The sequence below is a fragment of the Myxine glutinosa genome, chromosome 4 (genome assembly GCF_964187855.1).
Source record: "Myxine glutinosa chromosome 4, kmMyxGlut1.1, whole genome shotgun sequence".
In the NCBI taxonomy this organism is placed as follows: Eukaryota; Metazoa; Chordata; class Myxini; order Myxiniformes; family Myxinidae; genus Myxine; species Myxine glutinosa.
Window position 1 is genome coordinate 148,816,295 of NC_136264.1, and position 21,932 is coordinate 148,838,226.

General features: G+C 46.0%; 1 protein-coding gene across 5 annotated transcripts in view; it reads left to right on the forward strand.

Moving 5' to 3' along the window:
• The window catches only part of LOC137425365 (ras-related GTP-binding protein A), a 47,131-nt gene that overhangs the window by 9,224 nt on the left and 15,975 nt on the right, over positions 1-21,932 (forward strand). For 3 of the 5 annotated variants that reach the window (XM_068113729.2, XM_068113728.2, XM_068113727.2), the window contains 6 exons: positions 6,804-6,903; positions 7,913-7,979; positions 18,752-18,974; positions 19,151-19,246; positions 19,442-19,564; positions 20,797-20,888. In XM_068113729.2, the coding sequence (XP_067969830.1) occupies positions 6,804-6,903; positions 7,913-7,979; positions 18,752-18,974; positions 19,151-19,246; positions 19,442-19,564; positions 20,797-20,888 (701 nt within the window). Of the gene's footprint in view, positions 1-73; positions 299-379; positions 466-6,803; positions 6,904-7,912; positions 7,980-18,751; positions 18,975-19,150; positions 19,247-19,441; positions 19,565-20,796; positions 20,889-21,932 lie in introns of those variants that run through there. The other 2 variants (XM_068113730.2, XM_068113725.2) reach the window with 2 other exon arrangements.

Genomic DNA, 21,932 nt, shown 5'->3' on the forward strand with positions numbered 1-21,932 from the left:
TATTGATGTGTACCCTTGTGACCTTACCCCTCGCTAACCTGCCCTCTCTGTCTTCCTTCCCCGACCCATGGATTGTGCTCTCTGGGCACCGAGGGGAGCGTGCGGGAGTCCGCCATTGTGTGCCCGAACCCCCGCAACCAGCTGCCTGCATCGATGCACCACTTATGGACCACATGTCTGTGGCTGAGCACTACTCACGGACCCCACAGGTTGGGGCATGGCCCCTCTGCTGGAACCGGCCACGATGGCCCAGGATCTTGCTTGCGGACCTCGGTGACGTGGCACCTATGCCACACAGGTGAACCACCCTTAGTCGGCCCCTGTGGGCCATAAATAAAAAGTGGACATGTTTTGTGCATTTTTTATTTTGTCCAAATAGGCCGCCAGCAAGAAGACGAAGAAAGACAACATCTGGAAGAACATTGGCCAGCAGAGGGAGCCGAAGAGGAAAGACCACCAGCAGGGGTTTGTTTATTTTTTATTATGAACTGTGGTGACTGTGCACTCTGGTGCGTTTATGGTGCTCTTTGTTGGTGCTGGTGCTTCGATGCAGCGCAGGCTGTCTCCCCCCCTCCCAAAAAGAGCAATCACAGGTCCTGCGTTGCGTTTTGTAAATACAATTAGCGTCACCTGTAAATAATGCTCCCCACCGTTCATGTTTAGTTTGAAAACAATTCCGCAATTCGGTTATCCTGTGGGCGTGAATCTGTTAGGCAGGGTGCAATGCAGCAGAGGGACATACTTATTTGTGTTTTTAAACTGTCACACTCAGGGTCAGGTTAATTGTCGAGGGAACTACACCTACGTGCCACACTAAGTTAAAGTTTTGTCGGCCCGAGCCGTGCCGTGAGGAATGAGGGTGCTGTGTTATGGTTTTTAGAACCTTCACTTTGTAAATTTCGTATTAAAATTTCCTATGTACATTTCCCCTTTAATTGGCTGTTAATTGAAATGAGTGCACCGTAGCTAGTCCATATACAAGCACGTAGGCCACCATAGAACCTTTCTAGAGTTGTTTCTTTATTCTATGTCAGTATAATGCTCTGTCTCCCACTAGTTGACTCTGCATTGCACCGAATTGAAATAAGATAGATTCCCTTTCATTGCCAAAAACCTCCATTGCCAACCGCATTACCAACTGCATTTGCCGCCATGACGCACGCGGCCAGCTCGGAGAAGAAAGGCGTGTCTCCACCTCGTCATAGGAAGGAGGAGTGAGCCAGCCCCGATCAACCAACCAAGCACGAGGGGTTTGGCTTGAGAGGGCGGAGAGAGAACGATCGGGCAGTTTCGTGAACGTTCCAGGGTGTGGCGCTATAAAACCCGTCACGCGGAGCCCCCCACGTGGTTGAGTTCAGTGGAGAAGTGAGCACTGAGAGAGTTGAGTGAACAAACCGCAGCTTTGAGTCCACCGCGGCTGAACCAACCGCAGCTTTGAGACCACCGTAGTCCGGCCCCCCTGTGACACGCAGCTTCGACCCGCTGCTATGCGGGAACCAGATTGCTGTGGGATCGGTGGCATCGGTGGCCGTCGAGGTCGAGCCCGACGTCCCGGGCGGGAGCAAAACTCCAGCTGAACCTTCCTCCCCTTCCAGCCATTCGTTCCTGTCATTCCTATCATCATTCCCCGTGTGAGTCTGACTGTCGTCCGTCTTTTATGTTGTCTGGGGTATAAGTTAAGCCTGTTTAGATAAGTTCGTATTGCACTGTGTCTTCTGATCCTTCCATCCTTCTGTCTTTATTTTCGTATCTTTCCTTCTCCTTGGTTCCTTTGATTGTGTAAATATTAGTAATAAATTATACTTGTTCTTCCTACCTTACCTTCTGGTTTCCTCACATCCGTTCGTCCTTGTCTTTTCCCAATTGAATACCTGTGGCACGATTTGGCCAACGTTTAAGAATCGGGTCTAGTTACTTGCTAATGGTTCGTGCCGCGGCTGCTAATCCGCTCGGCAATTAACATCTTGTCCGCGGTCTCGAACGGGGTTGCTCACCTGCCTCTCCGGAGGGAGCTGGGCAACTTCAGGACTCACGTCGGTCAGTCATAGACAAGGGGATTAATTCCCCCTTGGTAAGGGGATAAGGGCCGACCGTTGAGATCCGCAACAATATATATATATATATATATATATATATATATATATATATATATATATATATATATATATATACATATATACATATATACATACATATATATATATATATATACATATATACATATATACATACCTATATATATATATATACATACATACATACATACATACACACGGATTTGCACTCCTGAACTGTCTGGTAGTTGTCGATGGACAATCCCTCGTCTAACTCCCCATTTGCAAACTCGTTGAAAATATCCCCCAGAGTCTGGGTTCCATCGAACACCGTACGAGCATACCATGGCTTCAAAAACTTTCTGCCAGCCTTCCAAATGCATACACAAATGAAGACCATTTTAAGACCTAGGTCTACTGTACTTCGTCAATAGCTCAATTAAAGCTACCAAGAAAGTTCGTATTTGAGATCGATAACGTGCACGCTATAGCTAGCTAGCTAACTTAACTGTACACATTACATATGTACATGTACATCTCTCGAAAATTGCATTCGCTGAGCATGTGGTGTGGCGTGAGCAAGCATACTTGCAGACAAGATCAATTTCATTTGCGTGAGCGCTAGGCCTATAGGGACCACAAAATAATTATTTGTCTGGGTTCCAGACTCCCATGACAGAAATAAAAGAATAAAAAACACGCAAATTTTAAAAATAAATTTGATAAAGGAGAGGAAAACACAACCCACTAACATGCGGCCTACAAAAAGGAAGCGTGTGGGGATGAATAAATCGCTTTCCTTTTTTTTTCTAGATCTGGAGAGAAAGTAGTACATATCAAAAAAGGTGGCTGCCATCAAAAAGGAAGCCGGTGGGGACGAGAAACTAATAATTTATTTTGCTTGGCCATATTATTCCTTGTATGAATCCTGGATTTAGACATGTAAAACAACAACAAAACAACAGGCATTTTAAGGCCATTTTCCCTGCTCGAGTGGGGGTTAGCCTTGCGGTCCCCATGACAATCTTCTCCATTTGGCCCTATTATCTGCATCTCCCCTTGTTAACGCCCTTGCCCACATTTCTTCTTCGACCATCTTTAGCCAAGTCTTTCTCGGTCTTCCCCGTCCTCTACTTCCTTCTACATTCATTTCCATCACTCTTCTCAACCAGTCACTTTCATCCTTCCTCAACACATGACCAAACCATCTCAAACTGTTTCTCTTCACAGCATCCATCACAGGCTCTATTCCCATCATCTTTCGCAATTCATCATTTGTCTTCCTCTCTCTCAACGATACTCCACACATCCACCGAACCATTTGCTTTTCCATCCTTTCCAGCCTACGTTGCTGCTCTACGTTCATTACCCATGTATTACCACGTACATTACCCATTACCCATGGGTCATAACATAACACTTCTCACACATGCAGCATACACCTTTCCCTTCAGCTTCAATGACACTCCCCTCATCGTCAGCATGCCACTCAGTTCCCGAAACTTCTTCCATACACATCTCACTCTAGCAACCGTTGTTGAGTCTGATCCACCTCCATTCAGCATGTCTCCGAGGTAACAAAATGTTTTCACACCTTCCAGCTTCACGCCGCCTCCACGATCCAACTCAACATTTCCTCCATCTGCAGCTCCCTCTGTGCACACCTTACACTTGAATGTAGCTGCCACACTGGTTAATGCCCCTCTCAAACCACTACATTTTTGATGAACCCACTCAGCGCACATTGTACATTGAATGGAGTTCACTCCGACACCCTTCCTGCACACAGCACACGACCTCTTCCCAGTTCTTTCCACCTCACCACATGCTTTACCACTTGCCATCACCTTCGTTTTTCCGATATTCACCTTCAGACCTTTTGTCTCCATACATACATTCCTTCCATTTGTTCATCTTCTCCTTCAGTCCATCCATACTTTCTGCAATCAACACCAGATCATCTGCATACAACAACTCCCATGGTAAACCCTCCTTTACGTTCCGAGCCAGCACCTCCACCACAGCTACAAATAGGAGTGGCCTTAGTACCGACCCCTGATGCACTCCCACCTTCACCTCAAACTCACCACTGTTCCCGTCCTTCGTCCTTACAGCTGTCCGTGCTCTTTTGTACATTGCCATCACCACTCTGATCAACCATTCCTCCACTCCTAACTTCCTCAATGCCCATGTCACTACTTCACGTGGAACCCCATCGAATGCTTTCTCCAGATCAACAAACCCACGAAACAACTTCTTCCTCTTCTCCATGTACTTCTCCTGCAACTGCCTCACAATAAAAAGCGTGCGTCGTTCCTCTTCCTGGCATAAATCCAAACTGCATTTCGTCAATCTTCACTTTCTTCCTTATCCTCCTCTCCAACACCCTTTCCAATACCTTCATTCCATGCTCCAATAACTTCATCGCTCGATACGAGCCACAGTCCAGAGGGTCACCTTTCCCCTTGTATGGAGGACGAGGGTACTCAGTGCCCAATCCACTGGAATGCGGCCTTCTTTCACCACCCGATTGCAGATCTCTGTCAATCTCTTCACACCCCAATTTCCCACTGCCTTCAACATATCTCCCACATCTCCCGTCGGCCCTCCCGCTTTTCTACTCTTCATTGCTTTTATCGCTTCCTCAACTTCCTTCTCGCTTATCTTCTCTGCCGGTCCTAAAACTGGGTTACTCTCTATGTTGCCATCCCATTCATTCTCTGCATTCAACAGTATTTCCATATATCTCTTCCATCTTCCTTTAATTCCATCTGGGTCCACAACGATTTGTCCCACTTCATCCTTCAAGCAACTCACCGCCATCACATGTAAAATGTAAAATGTTAACTATTCAAGATTAACTATTCAAACTATTCAAGATTTAGACATGTAAAAGAAATGTTATTGCAAGAAAACATTTACTTCCACCGCACAATATTACAGAACACAAAATGAATAAATCCCACATTTATCCATTGTTTTCTTCATAGAGTACTAGCAGAGGTACCCGGCTTTGCACGGGAGTGGGAGGAGGAGGGGAGGGGGAAGAGGAGGGGAGGGGAACGGGGGGGAGGGGGGAGGGGGAAGCGGGGGAGGAGGAGGGGAGGGGAATGGGGGGGAGGGGAATGGGGGGGAGGGGGAAGGGGGGGGGAGGGGGAAGGGGGGGGAGGGGGGGAGGGGAAGGGGGGAGGGAAGGGTGCGGGGGTGCCCAGGGGAAGAAGGGCCCCTCCCCTCCCCCCTCCCCCCCCTTTCCCCTCCCCCCCCTCCCCCCTTCCCCCTCCCCCTCCCCTCCCCCTTCCCCCTCCCCCTCCCCCCTCCCATCCCCTTCCCCCTCGTTCCCCTCCCCTTCTCTTCCCCCTCCCCTCCTCCTCCCCCTTCACACCAGGGGGGTTGACTCAGCCTGTCATCCCACCGAGGTCGGAAGTCGGAACTCATTGTCGTCAAATAAATGTAGCCTGTATGTTTCACTCTTTGTCACATGCCGTTGGTCCCATGTCAATCGGATGAAGTTGAAAAATTAACGTTACGAAGGTTCTCTGGGACGTACTGATTCCGAATAATGAAGTTGAAAAATTAACGTTCCGAAATACGCTAATTACGCTAACAGAAGCGCTGGAGGGAGCACTGCGCTCCCTCCCTTAGATTCCCTCCCTCTTCTGCTAGCGCTAATTACGCGTAACACACTAATTTTAAAACCCGAAGTTTTTTTAATTTTAAGGTGTGCTGTAGTCAGAAGCGCTAGAAGCGCTGCGCTCCCTCCCTTCGAATCCCTCTCTCTTCTGCTAGTGCTAATAATACGCTAATTTTAAAACCCGAAATTTTTTAAATGTTTATGTCTCCGTGACATTCCTGGGACCATCCCGAGTCGAACAGTACTTTCCGCTCGCAAATCCGTCCACGGGTTCTCGAGATCTTAGAGATCATAGATACATAGATCAGGACCAACTCTACTTTATATATATAGAAGGTGTGCTGTAGTCAGAAGCGCTAGAAGCGCTGCGCTCCCTCCCTTCGAATCCCTCTCTCTTCTGCTAGTGCTAATAATACGCTAATTTTAAAACCCGAAATTTTTTAAATGTTTATGTCTCCGTGACATTCCTGGGACCATCCCGAGTCGAACAGTACTTTCCGCTCGCAAATCCGTCCACGGGTTCTCGAGATCTTAGAGATCATAGATAGAGGCCAACTCTACTTTATATATATAGAAGGTGTGCTGTAGTCAGAAGCGCTAGAAGCGCTGCGCTCCCTCCCTTCGAATCCCTCTCTCTTCTGCTAGTGCTAATAATACGCTAATTTTAAAACCCGAAATTTTTTAAATGTTTATGTCTCCGTGACATTCCTGGGACCATCCCGAGTCGAACAGTACTTTCCGCTCGCAAATCCGTCCACGGGTTCTCGAGATCTTAGAGATCATAGATAGAGGCCAACTCTACTTTATATATATAGATGTGTATTTCTTGTCCTCTGGATTAAACCACATGAAAGGAATTCAAAGGAAAAACGTGACTGATTGTATCTTCACTGTAAATGATAATACAAATGAAATTGCTTCAGACTGAAATATTGCTTGCTTGGGAGCTGGGGTATGGTGAGGGAGGGGGTTGGATATTGGTGAAGTGGGAGAGGGGGAATTTGGGAGTTGCTATGGGTATCAATTCTTATCAATATTCCTCTTAATATCCATAGCTTCGTAGCTATAAATGAAAGGGTCATTTATAATTCGGCTTCACATCTCTCATATCCCTACAGGTGCTTTTAATGGGGAAGAGTGGTTCTGGAAAGACCAGCATGCGTTCCATAATTTTTGCAAATTACATCGCTCGGGACACAAGACGACTCGGAGCTACAAGTAAGTGCATTTCACTTGTTTGAGAACATTCTGTTGGTAGTGATGCAGTGGGATATCTCATCGGAATTATCCATCCAATTTCGTAGATCTGATGTGCTCGGAAACAACAAATCTTATGCTTACATAAGGTCATGTGCCTGCATTATAAAATAAACCGAGGCCACATTTTTGACGTGCAAGAGTTGTCGATCACTAAAATGAAGTGATGCTCTGAGTAAATGAACAGGTGGATGATAAGAGTCCTGAGCATATCACTATGACCTTAATTCCATTTTTTGCTTATGCCGCTGCCTTCCCAGCAGTCAGTCAGGACATTAATTTGTAAGTTTTTGTATAGCCCCAGACAGTTCTCTCAAACAAGCCTGCGGCACGGAGACAGCTGATCGATCTCGCAGGAGCGACCCAGAGATCCCCCCCACATTCAGTATGGTGTATCCCCGCCTTCATGCGTTAGAAAGAGAGAGAGACAGAGACACACAGAGACACACGAGGGAAAGGGCCAATCCATGGGGACCGATCGGCACTCTGTCCGTGACCATGCTGCCCTGACAAATCCAGGTAGCAGGGAAGAATGGGGAAGATTAGGCCCCCCGACTTGCGTTGATGGGTACAACCACCGCGAAGAGGCGTTCCGATGGTTGTCTAGTTTGTAAGTTGCTGAGTGTGCTGGCGACGACTCCTTTACTCTTCACGAAGGACACTGTGGATCTTTAACATCCATCAGCAACTAGTGCTGGCACACAGTTCCTTCCAAAAAACTGTGCATGCATTGATGCCTCGCCCTCCATGCGAAACACCAGGATGAAAGTTTATGGCTGGGTCCAGATTCAAACCAAGGCTAGGAAGCTGATAGACCAGTCTGCGTGCCGTTCAGCTATCTCGTCAGCACAGGAGCTTTTAATTACAGTGATCAATTACATGTACAATTACAATTTGAACAGAATTGACATGAAGTTCGTATTTTGTTTGCCTGGCTCGTGCTTATTAGTTCTGTGTATACCTCCTTCAGTTGATGTGGAACATTCTCACGTCCGTTTCCTTGGAAACCTTGTGCTGAACTTGTGGGATTGTGGTGGGTAAGTATCATGTAGTTGTACAAACTATTCAAGAGTTGTTTAATTGAACCATTACAATTTGACACCCTTATTCAATACACTCAATAATCACCAATAAACTCCAATACATTCAGAACTCCGCTGCCCGTCTACTCACCCATTCCCGGACCCATGACCACATCACCCCCGTCCTTTACAAGCTTCACTGGCTCCCCATCCCCCAGAGAATCCAGTACAAAATCCTCCTCTTGACCTACAAAGCCCTCCATAACCTGGCCCCATCCTACCTGACTGACCTCCTCTCCAGACACACTCCCACCCGCAACCTCCGCTCTGCTGGTACCAACCTCCTGACCCCCCCCCCCCTCCCCCCACCAAATTCAGATCCTGGGGGGACAGGGCCTTCTCCATCGCTGCTCCCACCCTCTGGAACTCACTACCTCACACCATCAGAGACTCCTCCTCACTCACCACATTCAAAATATCACTCAAGACCCACCTGTTCAACACTGCATTCAACATTTAACCCACAGCATTTAACCCCTGACTATCTCTTCTCCTTCTCCTTCCTTTTGCTTTGATTATTTACCTATTGATTTTTGTCTTTTTGCACTTGTTTTTTGTACTCTGTCAAAGCGCCTTTGGGCTTCTTGAAAAGCGCTATATAAAATAAATGTATTATTATTATTATTATTATTATTATTATGATTATTATTATGTGGTAGCCCTCCCCATGCTTGGAACGCTGTTTGAAATATTGGATGTTTGTTTCTGTTTGAAGTTTTACTTCATTTGAACTTTGTTCGTCCAAGTATTTGAAAATGATATTTAAAATCACTACTTCAGTAATTTCTTTTCAGTGCAAATTTTAATGATATTTTTAGTGTGTTTTGGGTGTCTCACATTCTGCCACCCTGAAAAACTGCAATTGCATGACGTAACGTACCATGTGTCTCGCATGTCACAAGGCCTTTTTTTTACACCCTTGTGTGTGTTTAATGCGCTTGCATTGTCTCAGTAATAGAATCAGTACATTGTTGATGTTCATTAATAAGAGACAAATCAACTATACGGTTTTCATCGACAAACGTGAACATGCCAACTCGTGTATCATTATTGGTTACAGCAATACAACAAAAGGAGTTTGCCTTCCCAAGTCCCCACAGCATCCCATGCTTTATTTGTTTTTTATAAAATGAGTCGTAAAAAGGCCGTCAAATACGACAGGTAGGAACAACTATTCAACAGTGCAGCCTCTTGAGCATGCCAAAGTCTGAAGCCTCGGCCTAGTGTCAGGTGTGCTTATACAGTGTCTTATTTATTAGACATCATACGGATATAAATGAACACTCATTTTACTCTGCGCGTGTTGCACATCACATGCAGTGAATTTCACCTCCCTGCACCTTGAATTTATTGTTAATTTAAAAAAAACACTTTTGTACACCACACTTGAGGCTCAGTTTGCAAGCCACCATCTGCAATTCCCATTAAAGAGACATAATTACTGTTTTATGGAAAATGTTTTTCGAATTTGTTTTTTAGACCATCGTGAGGTTTGTTTTATAGACCGTCATGTTTTATAGACCTCAAAAATTGACCCTCGTGAACATTCATTCATGTTAAAAGATTGGCCTTTAAAACCTACCCTTATGAAGGGGGAAAGACATTTGTACAAACACACAAACTGACTGTGTTTTATATGGCAGTTGTTTTGTAAAATAATTTTTATCTTGTACTTTGTTCGTACGCTTAAAAATAAAAAATAACCACCTTTAGAGGCCATTTTTCCCCGCAAGCGGGGGTTGGCCTTTTTCGGGCACCGTGGTTGTTGTTGTTTTTTGGTCCCCTTTTTGAAGCAATGTTTTACGGCCGGATGCCCTTCGTGACGCCAACCCTTTTTGCCGCCTTTTTTTTTTTTTTTTTTTTTTTTTTTTTTTTTTTTTTTTTTTTTTTTTTTTTTTTTGTATACAATATCGAGGCTCGTGAAAGAGCGAACATTAATCACACAGAAAGACAAACCGACACATAAAACATATAACATATAACATAGGGAGCGGTAGACAAGATGGGGAGAGAGGGGGAAGGACACAAACACAACATTTGAGAGCAGGGACCGAGAGACATGGAGACATCGAGAGATCTGAGAGAGGGCGAGGGCTTTGGGGGGGGGGGGGCGTGGGAAGGGGGCAGTGGGAGAGGTATAAAACATATGGACACTGCCAGGACTTCCAGGAAAGAAGTTGGAATTTCAAACAAGGTGGATCTGGGGTGAATTAGCGGGGGTAGAAAAGATCAAGGTTTTGGATGGGGGAAGATAAGAGATGGTGGTGAACGGCTGTTTTAAAGACCTGGAGGGAGGAGTGGGATTGAAGGGAGTGAGGGAGTTTGTTCCAGAGGCGGGAGAAAAGAGGAATGAAAGAGTGAAGGTGAGCGGAGAGCCGAGATTTCGGCAGTTTAACCATCAGAGGGTTGCTGGCAGATCTTGTGCGACCTGTAGGAATATTTGGGGGACAGAGCACAGAGAGAGCTGGGGGTGCAAGGCCGGAGAGGAGTCGGTAGAAGACAGAAAGACCACCTACCTGCCTGCGGTGAGTGAGTGAAAGGCCCTCAGAGATAGCTTCATCGCGGGAGATTCCAATAATTCTGAAAGCTTTGGTTTCAACAGCGTGAAGCCGAGCTAGGTGTGAGGCAGGAGCACCGGCCCATAGGGGAGAACAGTATTCCATTGAGCTGCGGATGAAAGCCTTGTATGTGGTGAGGAGCTCAGGTGTGCCGAGGAAGGACTTCGCACGACGGAGGATGCCCAGTCGGCGACTGGCTTTGGAGGCCAGCTTGGAAATGTGGTTTTCCCAAGAAAGATCATGGCAGATAGTGAGACCCAAAATCTTGAGCGACAGAACTTCTTGGAGAGGATTGTTGAGAAAGTAGATGGGAGGGTTGTCCAGTCGATCTTTTCGGAGAGACATAGTAAGAGTGTGAGATTTGTCAGGATTGAAAGACATGTTCCACTTGTTTGACCAGTCTGTGATTTTGTCCAGGTCTTCAGAGAGTGAGGAGGCAGCAGACTGCCGATCTGAGGGAAGAGGAATGGAGCGGCAGAGAGTGGAGTCATCAGCAAAGAGATAGAGAGGATTTTCGAGAGAGTCAGAGAGATCATTGATGAAGACCAGAAAAAGCACGGGGCCCAGAACACTGCCTTGGGGAACTCCAGCCTGAACAGGAAGAGGAGATGAGAGAAACCCATTCAGGGCCACACGTTGACGACGACTAGAGAGGAAGTCCGCCAGCCATGCGTGGAGATTTCCATGGATACCAAAGGAGGAGAGTTTGGTGAGCAGAGCGGGGTGCCAGACCGTGTCGAAGGCACGTGATATGTCGAGGGAGACAGCTCTAATTTCCTGTTTGGCATTGAGGACCTCCATCCATTGTTGAGACAGCAGAAGCAGCATGTCCAGAGTAGAGTGACCTGGTCTGAAACCAAATTGATGATCAGAGATCAAGCCATTGGAGAAGAGGAAATATTTCATATCAGAAGCAATGATGGATTCCATGACTTTGCTGATAATTGGGAGAAGGCTGATTGGTCTGTAGTTGCTAGGATCTGTTTTTGCACCTTTTTTGTGCAAAGCGGTGATGTTGGCTGATTTCCAAGCAGATGGCAGTTGACCTTGAGCAAAAGAGAGGGTGAAGAGAACAGAGAGAGGGTGAGATAGAGCAGCAGAGCAGGATTTTAGGACCCGTGGGCTGATGCCGTCGGGTCCAGTTGCAGAATCAGAGTCGAGGGTTGACAGAAACTTTTCCACCTTGTCAGGAGGAAAGGACACGGAGTCCAGGAGCAGCAGGGTACGACTGGGTATGGTGGGTACAGAGAGGGATGGGTTTGGGACACAAGATTTAGAGGCAAACACAGAGTTGAGGCATTCAGCTTTTTCACGTGCGGAGTCAGCTGTGTAGCCGTTTGAGGTAAGGGAGGGGATGGAGGGGGAACAAACACCAGAAACGGATTTGACCAGACGCCACCAGGATTTGGAAGAGGGAGACAGATAAGAGAGTTCGGTCTTGAGAACGGAGAGATATTGTTTCCTGGCTCTCCTGAGGGTGGACACACACTTGTTTCGGGCTTTGTGAAAGGAAATGAGATTTCCTTCCGTTGGATTTGCTTTCCAGGAGACGAAGGCAAGTTGTTTCTGGGCAACAGCCTCACCACAAGATTCCGTGTACCATGGACGGGAGGAAGGGTATGACAACTGAAGACGAGATGGGATAAATCTGTGCATGAGAGAGAGCAATTTACTTTGGAAGAATTCCCAGGATGAGTTGATGTCAGAGGTGGTAGAGATGGGAGACCAGTCCAGATGATTGATGGCTGCTTGAAGACCGTGCCAGTTGGCCTGAGTGAAATGCCAGACTCGTCGACGCTGAGCAGGCTCCCTGAGGATGGTCAGAGAGATGTCCACTTTAACAAGGACATGATCAGATGTTCCGATCGGAGCAGAAGAAGAGCAGCAGACATTTTCAGGGAAGTTAGTCATAACCAAGTCCAGAAGAGAAGATGTTCCGTTGACTGAGATCCGGGTCGGGAAATTGACAGATTGTGTCAGTCCCAGTGAGTCGCAGAAGTCCTTTGCTGAGGAGCCATGGCTGGTGAGAGAGGTACCCACACCCAGCCAACTGGCATGATGACAGTTGAAATCACCACATATGAGGAAGAGAGAGTTGGGATGAGTAGATAGAAGTTGGTCCATATCATCAGACAGCGAGATGTAGATGGAGTCATCACTGTTTGGTGGACGGTACAACACACATATGAACAAGAGGTGGGAGCGAAGGGGAAGCCGTAGCCAGAGGTATTCCTGGGGGTGAGGTGGAGAGAGTGCAGTGCAGGGCGAGTGAGGAAGAGAGTTTTTGATAAAGATAGCAACCCCGCCTCCAGGACGTGGCTCGGGTCTATCATACCGGAGGAGGGAGTAGCCCGGGAGAGATACTATGGAATCAGAGACATCATAAAGGAGGAAAGTTTCTGTTAAGCAGATCACGTCTGGTTTGACAGAAGCAACCTGTATGGAGAGATCGGTTAAGTTTGAACGAAGGCCCCGGATGTTTGAGGTCCATACCGTTAATGAAGAGGAAGGGGGAGCATCAGATACAGAACAGGGGGGAGGAGGGGTAGGGTAAGATGTGGAAGAGGTGGAAGAGGTAGGGAGAGCTGTTGAAGGTGTGTTTAACGACAAACAGGGAATTACCAGTGAACTGGTACTCAATTAGCCGACCTCGGAAGGATGACAGGCTGAGTCAACCCCCCTGGCGTTAATTCAGCAATCGACCGGGATTCGAACCCAGGATCCTAGGATCCTAAGCCGGCACCCTAGCCGCTAGCCCAACACCAGGGTTGTTCGTACGCTTGATAAACCCAAATGCTTCTTCTTTTGAAAGATCTTGTAGACCATTATAATTGAATATCTAGTAATGAGAGCCAATTGATTGCAGCATCAGTAGTTCTGCAAAGAACCCTCTGAAACCTGTGAAACATGTAGGACTGGTCTGATATTGATGGCCACATGTACACACTGGCCTATCAGAGTGCTTCCACGTGAACATATGATGGACGGTTCTTGCATGTGGAATTCCCAGTCAGTTAAAAACCACTCCATTGGTGTCTCTGTAGGTTAAAAGGCTTGGGGCTCCTTCGTGGGATCTTGAATTATTTGGCCATTTCAAACTGGTGCCTTTTCCCATTGCTGCCGCCACAAATCCACAACGCCACAATTCAACCTAAGTACTACAATTTGATTACGTTAAGTTGATATTTCATGAAATTCGTCAACTATCTGTGAACCAATGCTGGCTTCCCATTGTCCCCGTCTTTACTGGGCTACTCTTGGATGGATTAGGTGCTGCCACAACTGTTTCAGGTCAATGATTATACTGGGTGGTTTGCCATTGCCTTCTCATTGGTATTTGGGGTGGTTAGTTGGCTACATTGTCGGCACACATTGACCTACTCTTTATGAAATACACAGCTAGCAGACGGGGATACTCTATTTGACGTCCATCCCACACTTTGCGATGCAACGTCTTGCCTGTGATTGAAGCACCAATCTCACATTCTATAGTCAGGTTGGGATTCGAACCTAGACTAAACTGCGCAAAGGCAAGTTTGCTCGTGTTGTTAAGCTCAATTCTGTTTTTGGACTTCTGTTTCTTATGATGATGGTGCAAGGACCTGCCATGCTCATTTGTTTGTTTTATGGGCAGAAACTATGAACACCCAAACACAAAACATCACCAAGTTATTTGTTATCCATGTGTATTGATATTTATTTTAAAACCAAAAACGAGTTTTCCAAATGTTGATTGCAGTAACCCTTTAGTATTGATGTTCCAACCTTGCTTATGTTAGCTTCATTTGTATTATTGATTCCCAAATTACAGGTAAGGGAGCCATATTGTTTTTGCCTATTTGGCAAAATTGCCTTTTTGACATTGCCTCAAATAAAAATAAAAACATTGCCTCAAAAAGAGAACCATGACAATCACAAGTACATATGGGCAGGGTGCAGCCCGAAGTGGAGATCGGTTTCTGAGGTTTGGGACATGGAATGTAGGGACAATGACAGGGAGATCAGGAGAAGTGGTGGAAGTATTGGTCAGAAGAAGAGTGGACATATGTTGTGTGCAAGAGACGAGATGGAAGGGAAGTGGTGTGAGAATGGTGAAGGGTAGGCAGGGACAGAAATACAAGTTTGTGTGGCAAGGGTGCCCGGAGGGCGTGAATGGTGTTGGTGTCCTGTTTTCTGAGGAGTTTGTAGACAGTGTGGTGAGTGTGATGAGAGTGAGTGATAGGTTGATGATGGTGAAAATGATGATTGGAAAGCTCTTGGTGAACGTCATCTCGGGATATGCTCCGCAGGTTGGTCGAAGCGATGAAGAGAAGGACAAGTTCTGGTGTGCGATAGAGAAGCTGATGGAAAACGTGAAAGATGAGGAAGTTGTTGTGGTGGGAGGAGACCTGAATGGACATGTGGGAAGGAGTATGGATGGTTTTGAGGGAGTTCATGGGGGTTACGGATATGATGTGAGAAATGGAGAAGGTGAAAGGATTTTGGAGTTTGCTGATGGAGCTGATTTGTTGATTTGTAATACTCAGTTCCAGAAAGAGGACAATAAGCTTGTTACATACACGTCAGGTGGGGCGACGACAACCGTTGACTACCTGATGGTGCGTAGGCGAGATAGGGGGCACCTCCGGGACACAAAGGTGATCCCGGGGGAGGAGGCTGTTTCACAGCACCACTTGGTTGTCTGCGACATAAGGGTGAAAGGTGCGAGGAGAGCTCGGTGAAGTACCAACCGAGAATGAAGGTGTGGAGGTTGAAAGAGGTGACAGTAAGGGAGGCATTAAAAGAGAGGCTGAGTAGGGTAGAGGATGATGTGGTTGAGCTTGTAAGTGGTTGGATGTCAATGAAAGCTAGTCTGTTGGGAGCCGTTGGTGAGGAGATAACTGAGAAGGAAGTTGAGGAAGCGATAAAAGCAATGAAGAGTGGAAAAGCGGGAGGGCCGACGGGAGTTGTGGGAGATATGTTGAAGGCAGCAGGAAGTTGGGGTGTGAAGAGAATGACAGAGATCTGTAATCTGGTGGTGAAAGAAGGCCGCATTCCAGTGGATTGGGAACTGAGTACCCTCGTCCCTCTATACAAGGGGAAAGGTGACCCTCTGGAGTGTGGCTTGTACCGAGCGATAAAGTTATTGGAGCATGGAATGAAGGTATTGGAAAGGGTGTTGGAGAGGAGGATAAGGAAGAAAGTGAAGATCGACGAAATGCAGTTTGGATTTATGCCAGGAAGAGGAACGACAGATGCGCTTTTCATTGTGAGGCAGTTGCAGGAGAAGTACATGGATAAGAAGAAGAAGTTGTTTTTGGGTTTGTTGATCTGAAGAAAGCATTCGATAGGGTTCCACGCAAAGTATTGACATGGGCATTGAGGAAGTTAGGAGTGGAGGAATGGTTGATCAGAGTAGTGATGGCAATGTACAAAAGAGCGCGCACAGCTGTAAGGACGAAGGACGGGAACAGTGGTGAGTTTGAGGTGAAGGTGGGAGTGCATCAGGGGTCGGTACTAAGTCCACTACTATTTGTAGCTGTGATGGAGGTGCTGGCTCAGAACGTAAAGGAGGGTTTACCGTGGGAGTTGTTGTATGCAGATGATCTGGTGTTGATTGTGGAAAGTATGGATGGACTGAAGGAAAAGATGAACAAGTGGAAGGAATGTATGGAGACAAAAGGTCTGAAGGTGAATATCGGAAAGACAAAGGTGATGGCAAGTGGTAAAGCATGTGGTGAGGTGGAAAGAACTGGGAAGTGGCCGTGTGCTGTGTGCAGGAAGGGTGTCGGAGTGAACTCCATTCAATGTACAATGTGTGCTGAGTGGGTTCATCAAAAATGTAGTGGTCTGAGAGGGTCATTTACCAGTGTGACAGCTACATTCAAATGTAAGGTGTGCACAGAGGGAGCTGCAGATGCAGGAAATGTTGAGTTGGATCTTGGAGACGGCGTGAAGCTGGAAGGTGTGAAAACATTTTGCTACCTCGGAGACATGCTGAATGGAGAAGGTGGATCAGACTCGGCAACGGTTGCTCGAGTGAGATGTGCATGGAAGAAGTTTCGGGAACTGAGTGGCGTGCTGATGAGGAGGAGAGTGTCGCTGAAGCTGAAGGGAAAGGTGTATGCTGCATGTGTGAGAAGTGTTATGATTTATGGGAGCGAGACATGGGTAATGAACGTAGAGCAGCAACGAAGGCTGGAAAGGGTGGAAATGCGAATGGTTCGATGGATGTGCGGAGTATCGTTGAGAGAGAGGAAGACAAATGATGAATTGCGAAAGATGATGGGAATATTGCCTGTGATTGATGCTGTGAAGAGGAACAGGTTGAGATGGTTTGGTCATGTATTGAGGAAGGATGAAAGTGACTGGTTGAGAAGAGTGATGGAAGTTAATGTAGAAGGAAGTAGAGGACGGGGAAGACCGAGAAAGACTTGGCTAAAGATGGTGGAAGAAGAAATGCGGGCAAGGGGGTTAACAAGGAGAGATGCAGAAAATAGGGCAAAATGGAGAAGATTGTCATGGGGACCGCAAGGCTAACCCCCGCTCTAGCAGGGAAAATGGCCTTAAAATGCATGTTGTTGTTGTTGTTGGAGCCATATTGTTTTTACCTGTTTTTCTTTCCAACAATTACAATAACACCCCATTCCTTCATTTCTGAGCTAAACGCACAACCATTCCTTCATTTTTCCACTTGTCGCCTATTTCACCTATCGACTATCCCAGCAGCCGTTGCTTCCTCAACATTCGGAATGGGTTTGGCGCAGGTGGGACAATGCTTGCACATTGCAGACTTAGAAACATGTAATTGTTTTGGTTTCTGCTCTCCTTCTTTCTGTCTGTCTCTAACACCACCGGCCGAACTGTTTTCAAAAGCAGCCTCCTCTCCCTCCTGAGCCCCGATGCCGTCTATGCAGTTTCCGTTGGGTGTGTGGATTTTTGGGTTGTCACAAGCATCTGGATGATGTTGGCTTGGAGACATGGTCATGCATGTTTATTTGGAGAAGAAGAGGGATGGCGGACTCCCGAGTCTGTGTGAAGAGATTTCTTTGCGCTTTTGCAAACCAGGACCATTGGCTGTAGAGTCTTGGTTGTCTCAAAGCTTTTGTGTTGTTCCTCTATAACCTGCAAATTGTTGAAAAGGATGGATGCAGAAAGATACTGTCCTTAATATCATTCCTTCTCTTTCCAAGCCCTCTATTCCAAGCCTACAAGCCTTGGCTAAGCATGCAGACGGTGAGGCCATGTGGGCTTGTCCCTGACCACGACCATTACCAGTCATGGAGGGCGTCGCCGTTGAGGTCGCCAAGCGAATTTATTTATTTAAATAAATAAATAAATTCTTATCATCCGGCTGATTGTGCTGAAACTTTACACATGAATACAAGACAGTTGCAGGCTTCGATTTTTCAATTTCGGATCATGGGGGCTCCCACGTGGCATTATCCCCTTAAACTTCGGATCTCTAGTCATCCCCTATTTACCAACCGTTTGCTCTGAACTCCAATACAGCCCTTACTCGATGGTCTGCAGGATCGCTCGGTCTTAGATTTACCATTTTCGTATTTTAAGAATGTGGATCATGGGGCTCCAAGTGGGGAGGTGGGAGTTGCCCCCTGAAACTTTGGATCCCTACTTCTCCATTATTTAGCAACCGATTGCTCTGTAACCCGATACAGCCATTCTACTCTATGGCCCGCAGGATCCCTCAGTCTTAGAATTTTCGATTTCTGATCAGGGGGTTCTCCCAAATCAGCAGAGGTCTGATTACAACCTCAATATATGATGGTCAGCCCACTCGGGGCTATTTATTTGGAGTATGTCACCCTTTGTGGATTTTTTAGCTGGCTTTCTTGACTGCTTGCACTCACTGACACATGTAGGTGTTGGTAATCCTACAGTCTCTTTCACAGAGTAGGCTTGTGGGTGGGTACCCTGACTCAACCACAATTTCCATGTGGCATGCTTATTGGACCTTTCCTGGTCGATAACTGACATAACAGTCCCATGAGACTCCATTGTTTGACTATAAAAAGAGATCAGAACAAATTCTTAAACCAATAAACAGAGGAGCATATTGAAACGTTGACAAGAGGCATGATCGGTTTTAAATTAAAATTATTTGTACATCCGTCACAAATATGATTCCCTTTCCTTTCTTTTCCCATAAATCTCTTCCTTACCCCAAAGCCAGGACAATTTCATGGAAAACTACTTTGCCAGCCAACGTGACAGCATCTTCCGCAATGTTGAGGTGCTCATATACGTATTTGATGTGGAAAATCTGGAGGTTGAAAAGGACATGCACTACTACCAGTCTTGTCTTGAAGCCATTCTGCAGAACTCTCCAGAAGCAAAGGTTTTTTGCCTTGTTCACAAGATGGATCTTGTGCAGGAGGACCAGCGGGATCCGGTGAGAAATTTGAGGATTCCGAGTTGAGGAATCCACCTGGTAGCTTCAGCTGACAACACCATTATTTCTAACTCGGTCATGTTCTGTCATGTAAAATATCTTCTCGAAATAATGTAGATTTGCAACTGTTATGAACTAGCAGGTTTGACAAAACTATGCTTCACCTTTTGTTGCAGATTTTCCATAAGAGAGAGGAGGACTTGAAAAGACTCTCCCGCCCGCTAGAATGCACCTGCTTCCGCACATCCATCTGGGATGAGACACTCTACAAGGTTGGCAGTTGCTCGTTGCCCGTGTTATCCCATCGTATTATTTTTATATTTTGCCCCTTATGCCCTTGCAGCATTTCTTCCATGATACCCTGTGCTCTCTGCATTTTTCACCACCATGACATCTCTGCTGCTGTTTTCCCTTCCTTCCTCAGTCTTTACATCCTACTCACTTCTTCCATCCCATTCTGACTGCAGGCCTGGTCATGCATCGTATACCAGTTGATCCCAAATGTGCAGCAGCTGGAGACGAGCCTCTGCATGTTTGCTAACATCATTGAAGCAGATGAAGTCCTGCTGTTTGAAAAAGCCACGTTCCTTGTGAGGACCTCCACACCATTATGACACTTTCTTAGGTACTTAAAAAAGAGAGCCATTTCCACTGGCAGTTTTTGACTTCAACACTGCCTGACATTGGTGTGCTCAAAATTATTATAAACCCGATTTACACATTGCATATCATCATTATTAGAATGATAACCTCAAAATTGTACTAGTAAACAAGCGTTACGCCTAGGTCCCCCGTTGGGGAAGTGATGTGAGTTGACAAAGTGGAAGACGCAGAAAACATGCTATGATGTGATATTTCGCTCACATGGTTCAGACATACATGGAGGTGGCCATCTTGGATTTTGACGTGGCGACCCAATTTTCAATAGCGTTCTTCCTTATGCCTAGATACACCCACACACCAGATGAGAAGTTGGTACTTCGCTATTTTTCAAGATATTTCGTTCACAGGGTTCAGACATATATATGGTGGTGGCCATCTTGGATTTTGACGTGGCGACCCAATTTTCAATAGCGTTCTTCCTTATGCCTAGATACACCCACGCACTAGATTAGAAGTTGGTACTTCGCTTATTTTTCAAGATATTCTGCTCACAAGGTTCAGACATAAATATGGTGGCGGCCATCTTGTATTTTGACGTGGCGACCCAATTTTCAATAGCGTTCTTCCTTGTGCCTAGATACACCCACACACCAGATTAGAAGTTGGTACTTCGCTTATTTTTCAAGATATTCAGCTCACAAGGTTCAGACATACATGGCGGCGGCCATCCTGGATTTTGATGTGGCGACCCAATTTTCAATAGGGTTCTTCCTTATGCCTAGATACACCCACACACCAGATTAGAAGTTGGTACTTCGCTTTTTTTCAAGATATTCCGCTCACAAGGTTCAGACATACAGGGCATCAGACATACATGGCGGCGGCCATCTTGGATTTTGACGTGGGTTGCACCCACACACCAAATTCGAATGCGGTCCTTCGCTTACGCATGCACGCACGTACAGATGGACGGACGGACACACGGACGGAGGGGAAAACCATTGTCCCCCTTTCGCTCCGCGGTGCGACGGGGGACAATAATTGTGGATTACACCTTCAACAAATTTGGCAAAAGACAATGAAAACCGTTAACAAGTCTTTGCAAAAACTTCTTGTGGTTATTACTTGATTTTGTCACGTTATGGCAGCCAAGATTGTTTTTTTGGGCTGTCTTGTTGCTGCAACATTGTGTCCACATCTCTCACACATCTCTCCACAGGTAATCTCCCATTATCAGTCAAAGCAACAAAGAGACATTCATCGCTTTGAAAAGATCAGCAATATCATCAAACAGTTCAAACTGAGCTGCAGGTAAGGAAGTAAGCAAACTCTTTCAGCTTTCTGCTTAGGGTTGAAACCACTGATTAATATTCCTACTTTGTCTAGCCATCTCAAACTTTGGCCCACCAGTGGGAAGTGCTTCCCAGGGGCTTCTTCTATTGCTACAGCCACAGTCAGTCAATGCTCTGTCAAACTCTCTTTCTGTCCCTCCTCCTCTTTCCTTTGTCCGTAACACCCATTGCGTTGCAATACCCATGTAACACCCATGAACATTTCTGTGTTACCTTCTCTTCCCTCCGTATCAATCGCCATGCTTCCTCCTTTTTCTCCTGTACTGCTTCACTTTGGAATAACCTCCCCAGCAGTGTGTTCCTGACTTCTATCAACCTGCATCAATTAACATCACAAATCAATCGTCTAGATCTCATTTCATTATCACATTATCCCCATCTTCTTTCTTTGCCTGTTTCACCTGGGAGAGGGAGGGGCTTCTTGGTTGTTGGTCTCGACCCTTCCCCTGTGGTGTCATTTTTTTTTTTTGAGCACCACAAATTGCTTGCTGTCTTAAAGCTGGATAATTATCTGTGGCATGCATTTTGGGCTACCATGTCCCAACGATTTTTATTTGGTTAAATTTATTTTTAAAATGAGACCACAATGATTGTCTGTTGCTGGGACAAAAGTTTCTATAAAGGTCGCTTGTTCCATATTCATCATGCGGACGAAAACGATGAATTAATCGGACAGAAATATGCAATTTGGTTTCTGTCTGTCTGACCGCGATACATTAGGTCGTTACCTATCCAATCTCAACCAAATTTGACAGAAGGATTAAGGGTCACACGATGGAGGTTGTAGACACTTCATTTGCCCCCTCCTCAAGGGGGTTTTCCGTCTTGGGCAAAATCCGTGCTAAGGTGTATATCCGTATTAAGCTAGCTAATCATGGCATTTTTCCAAGGCCAATTCAAATAACAAAAGTAATCTATCTATAATTCCAGTAATCTCTGTGTGTATGTTTGTATGTTTGTATGTCTGTATGTCTGTGACCGCTGTTTCTCGACAACCACGGGT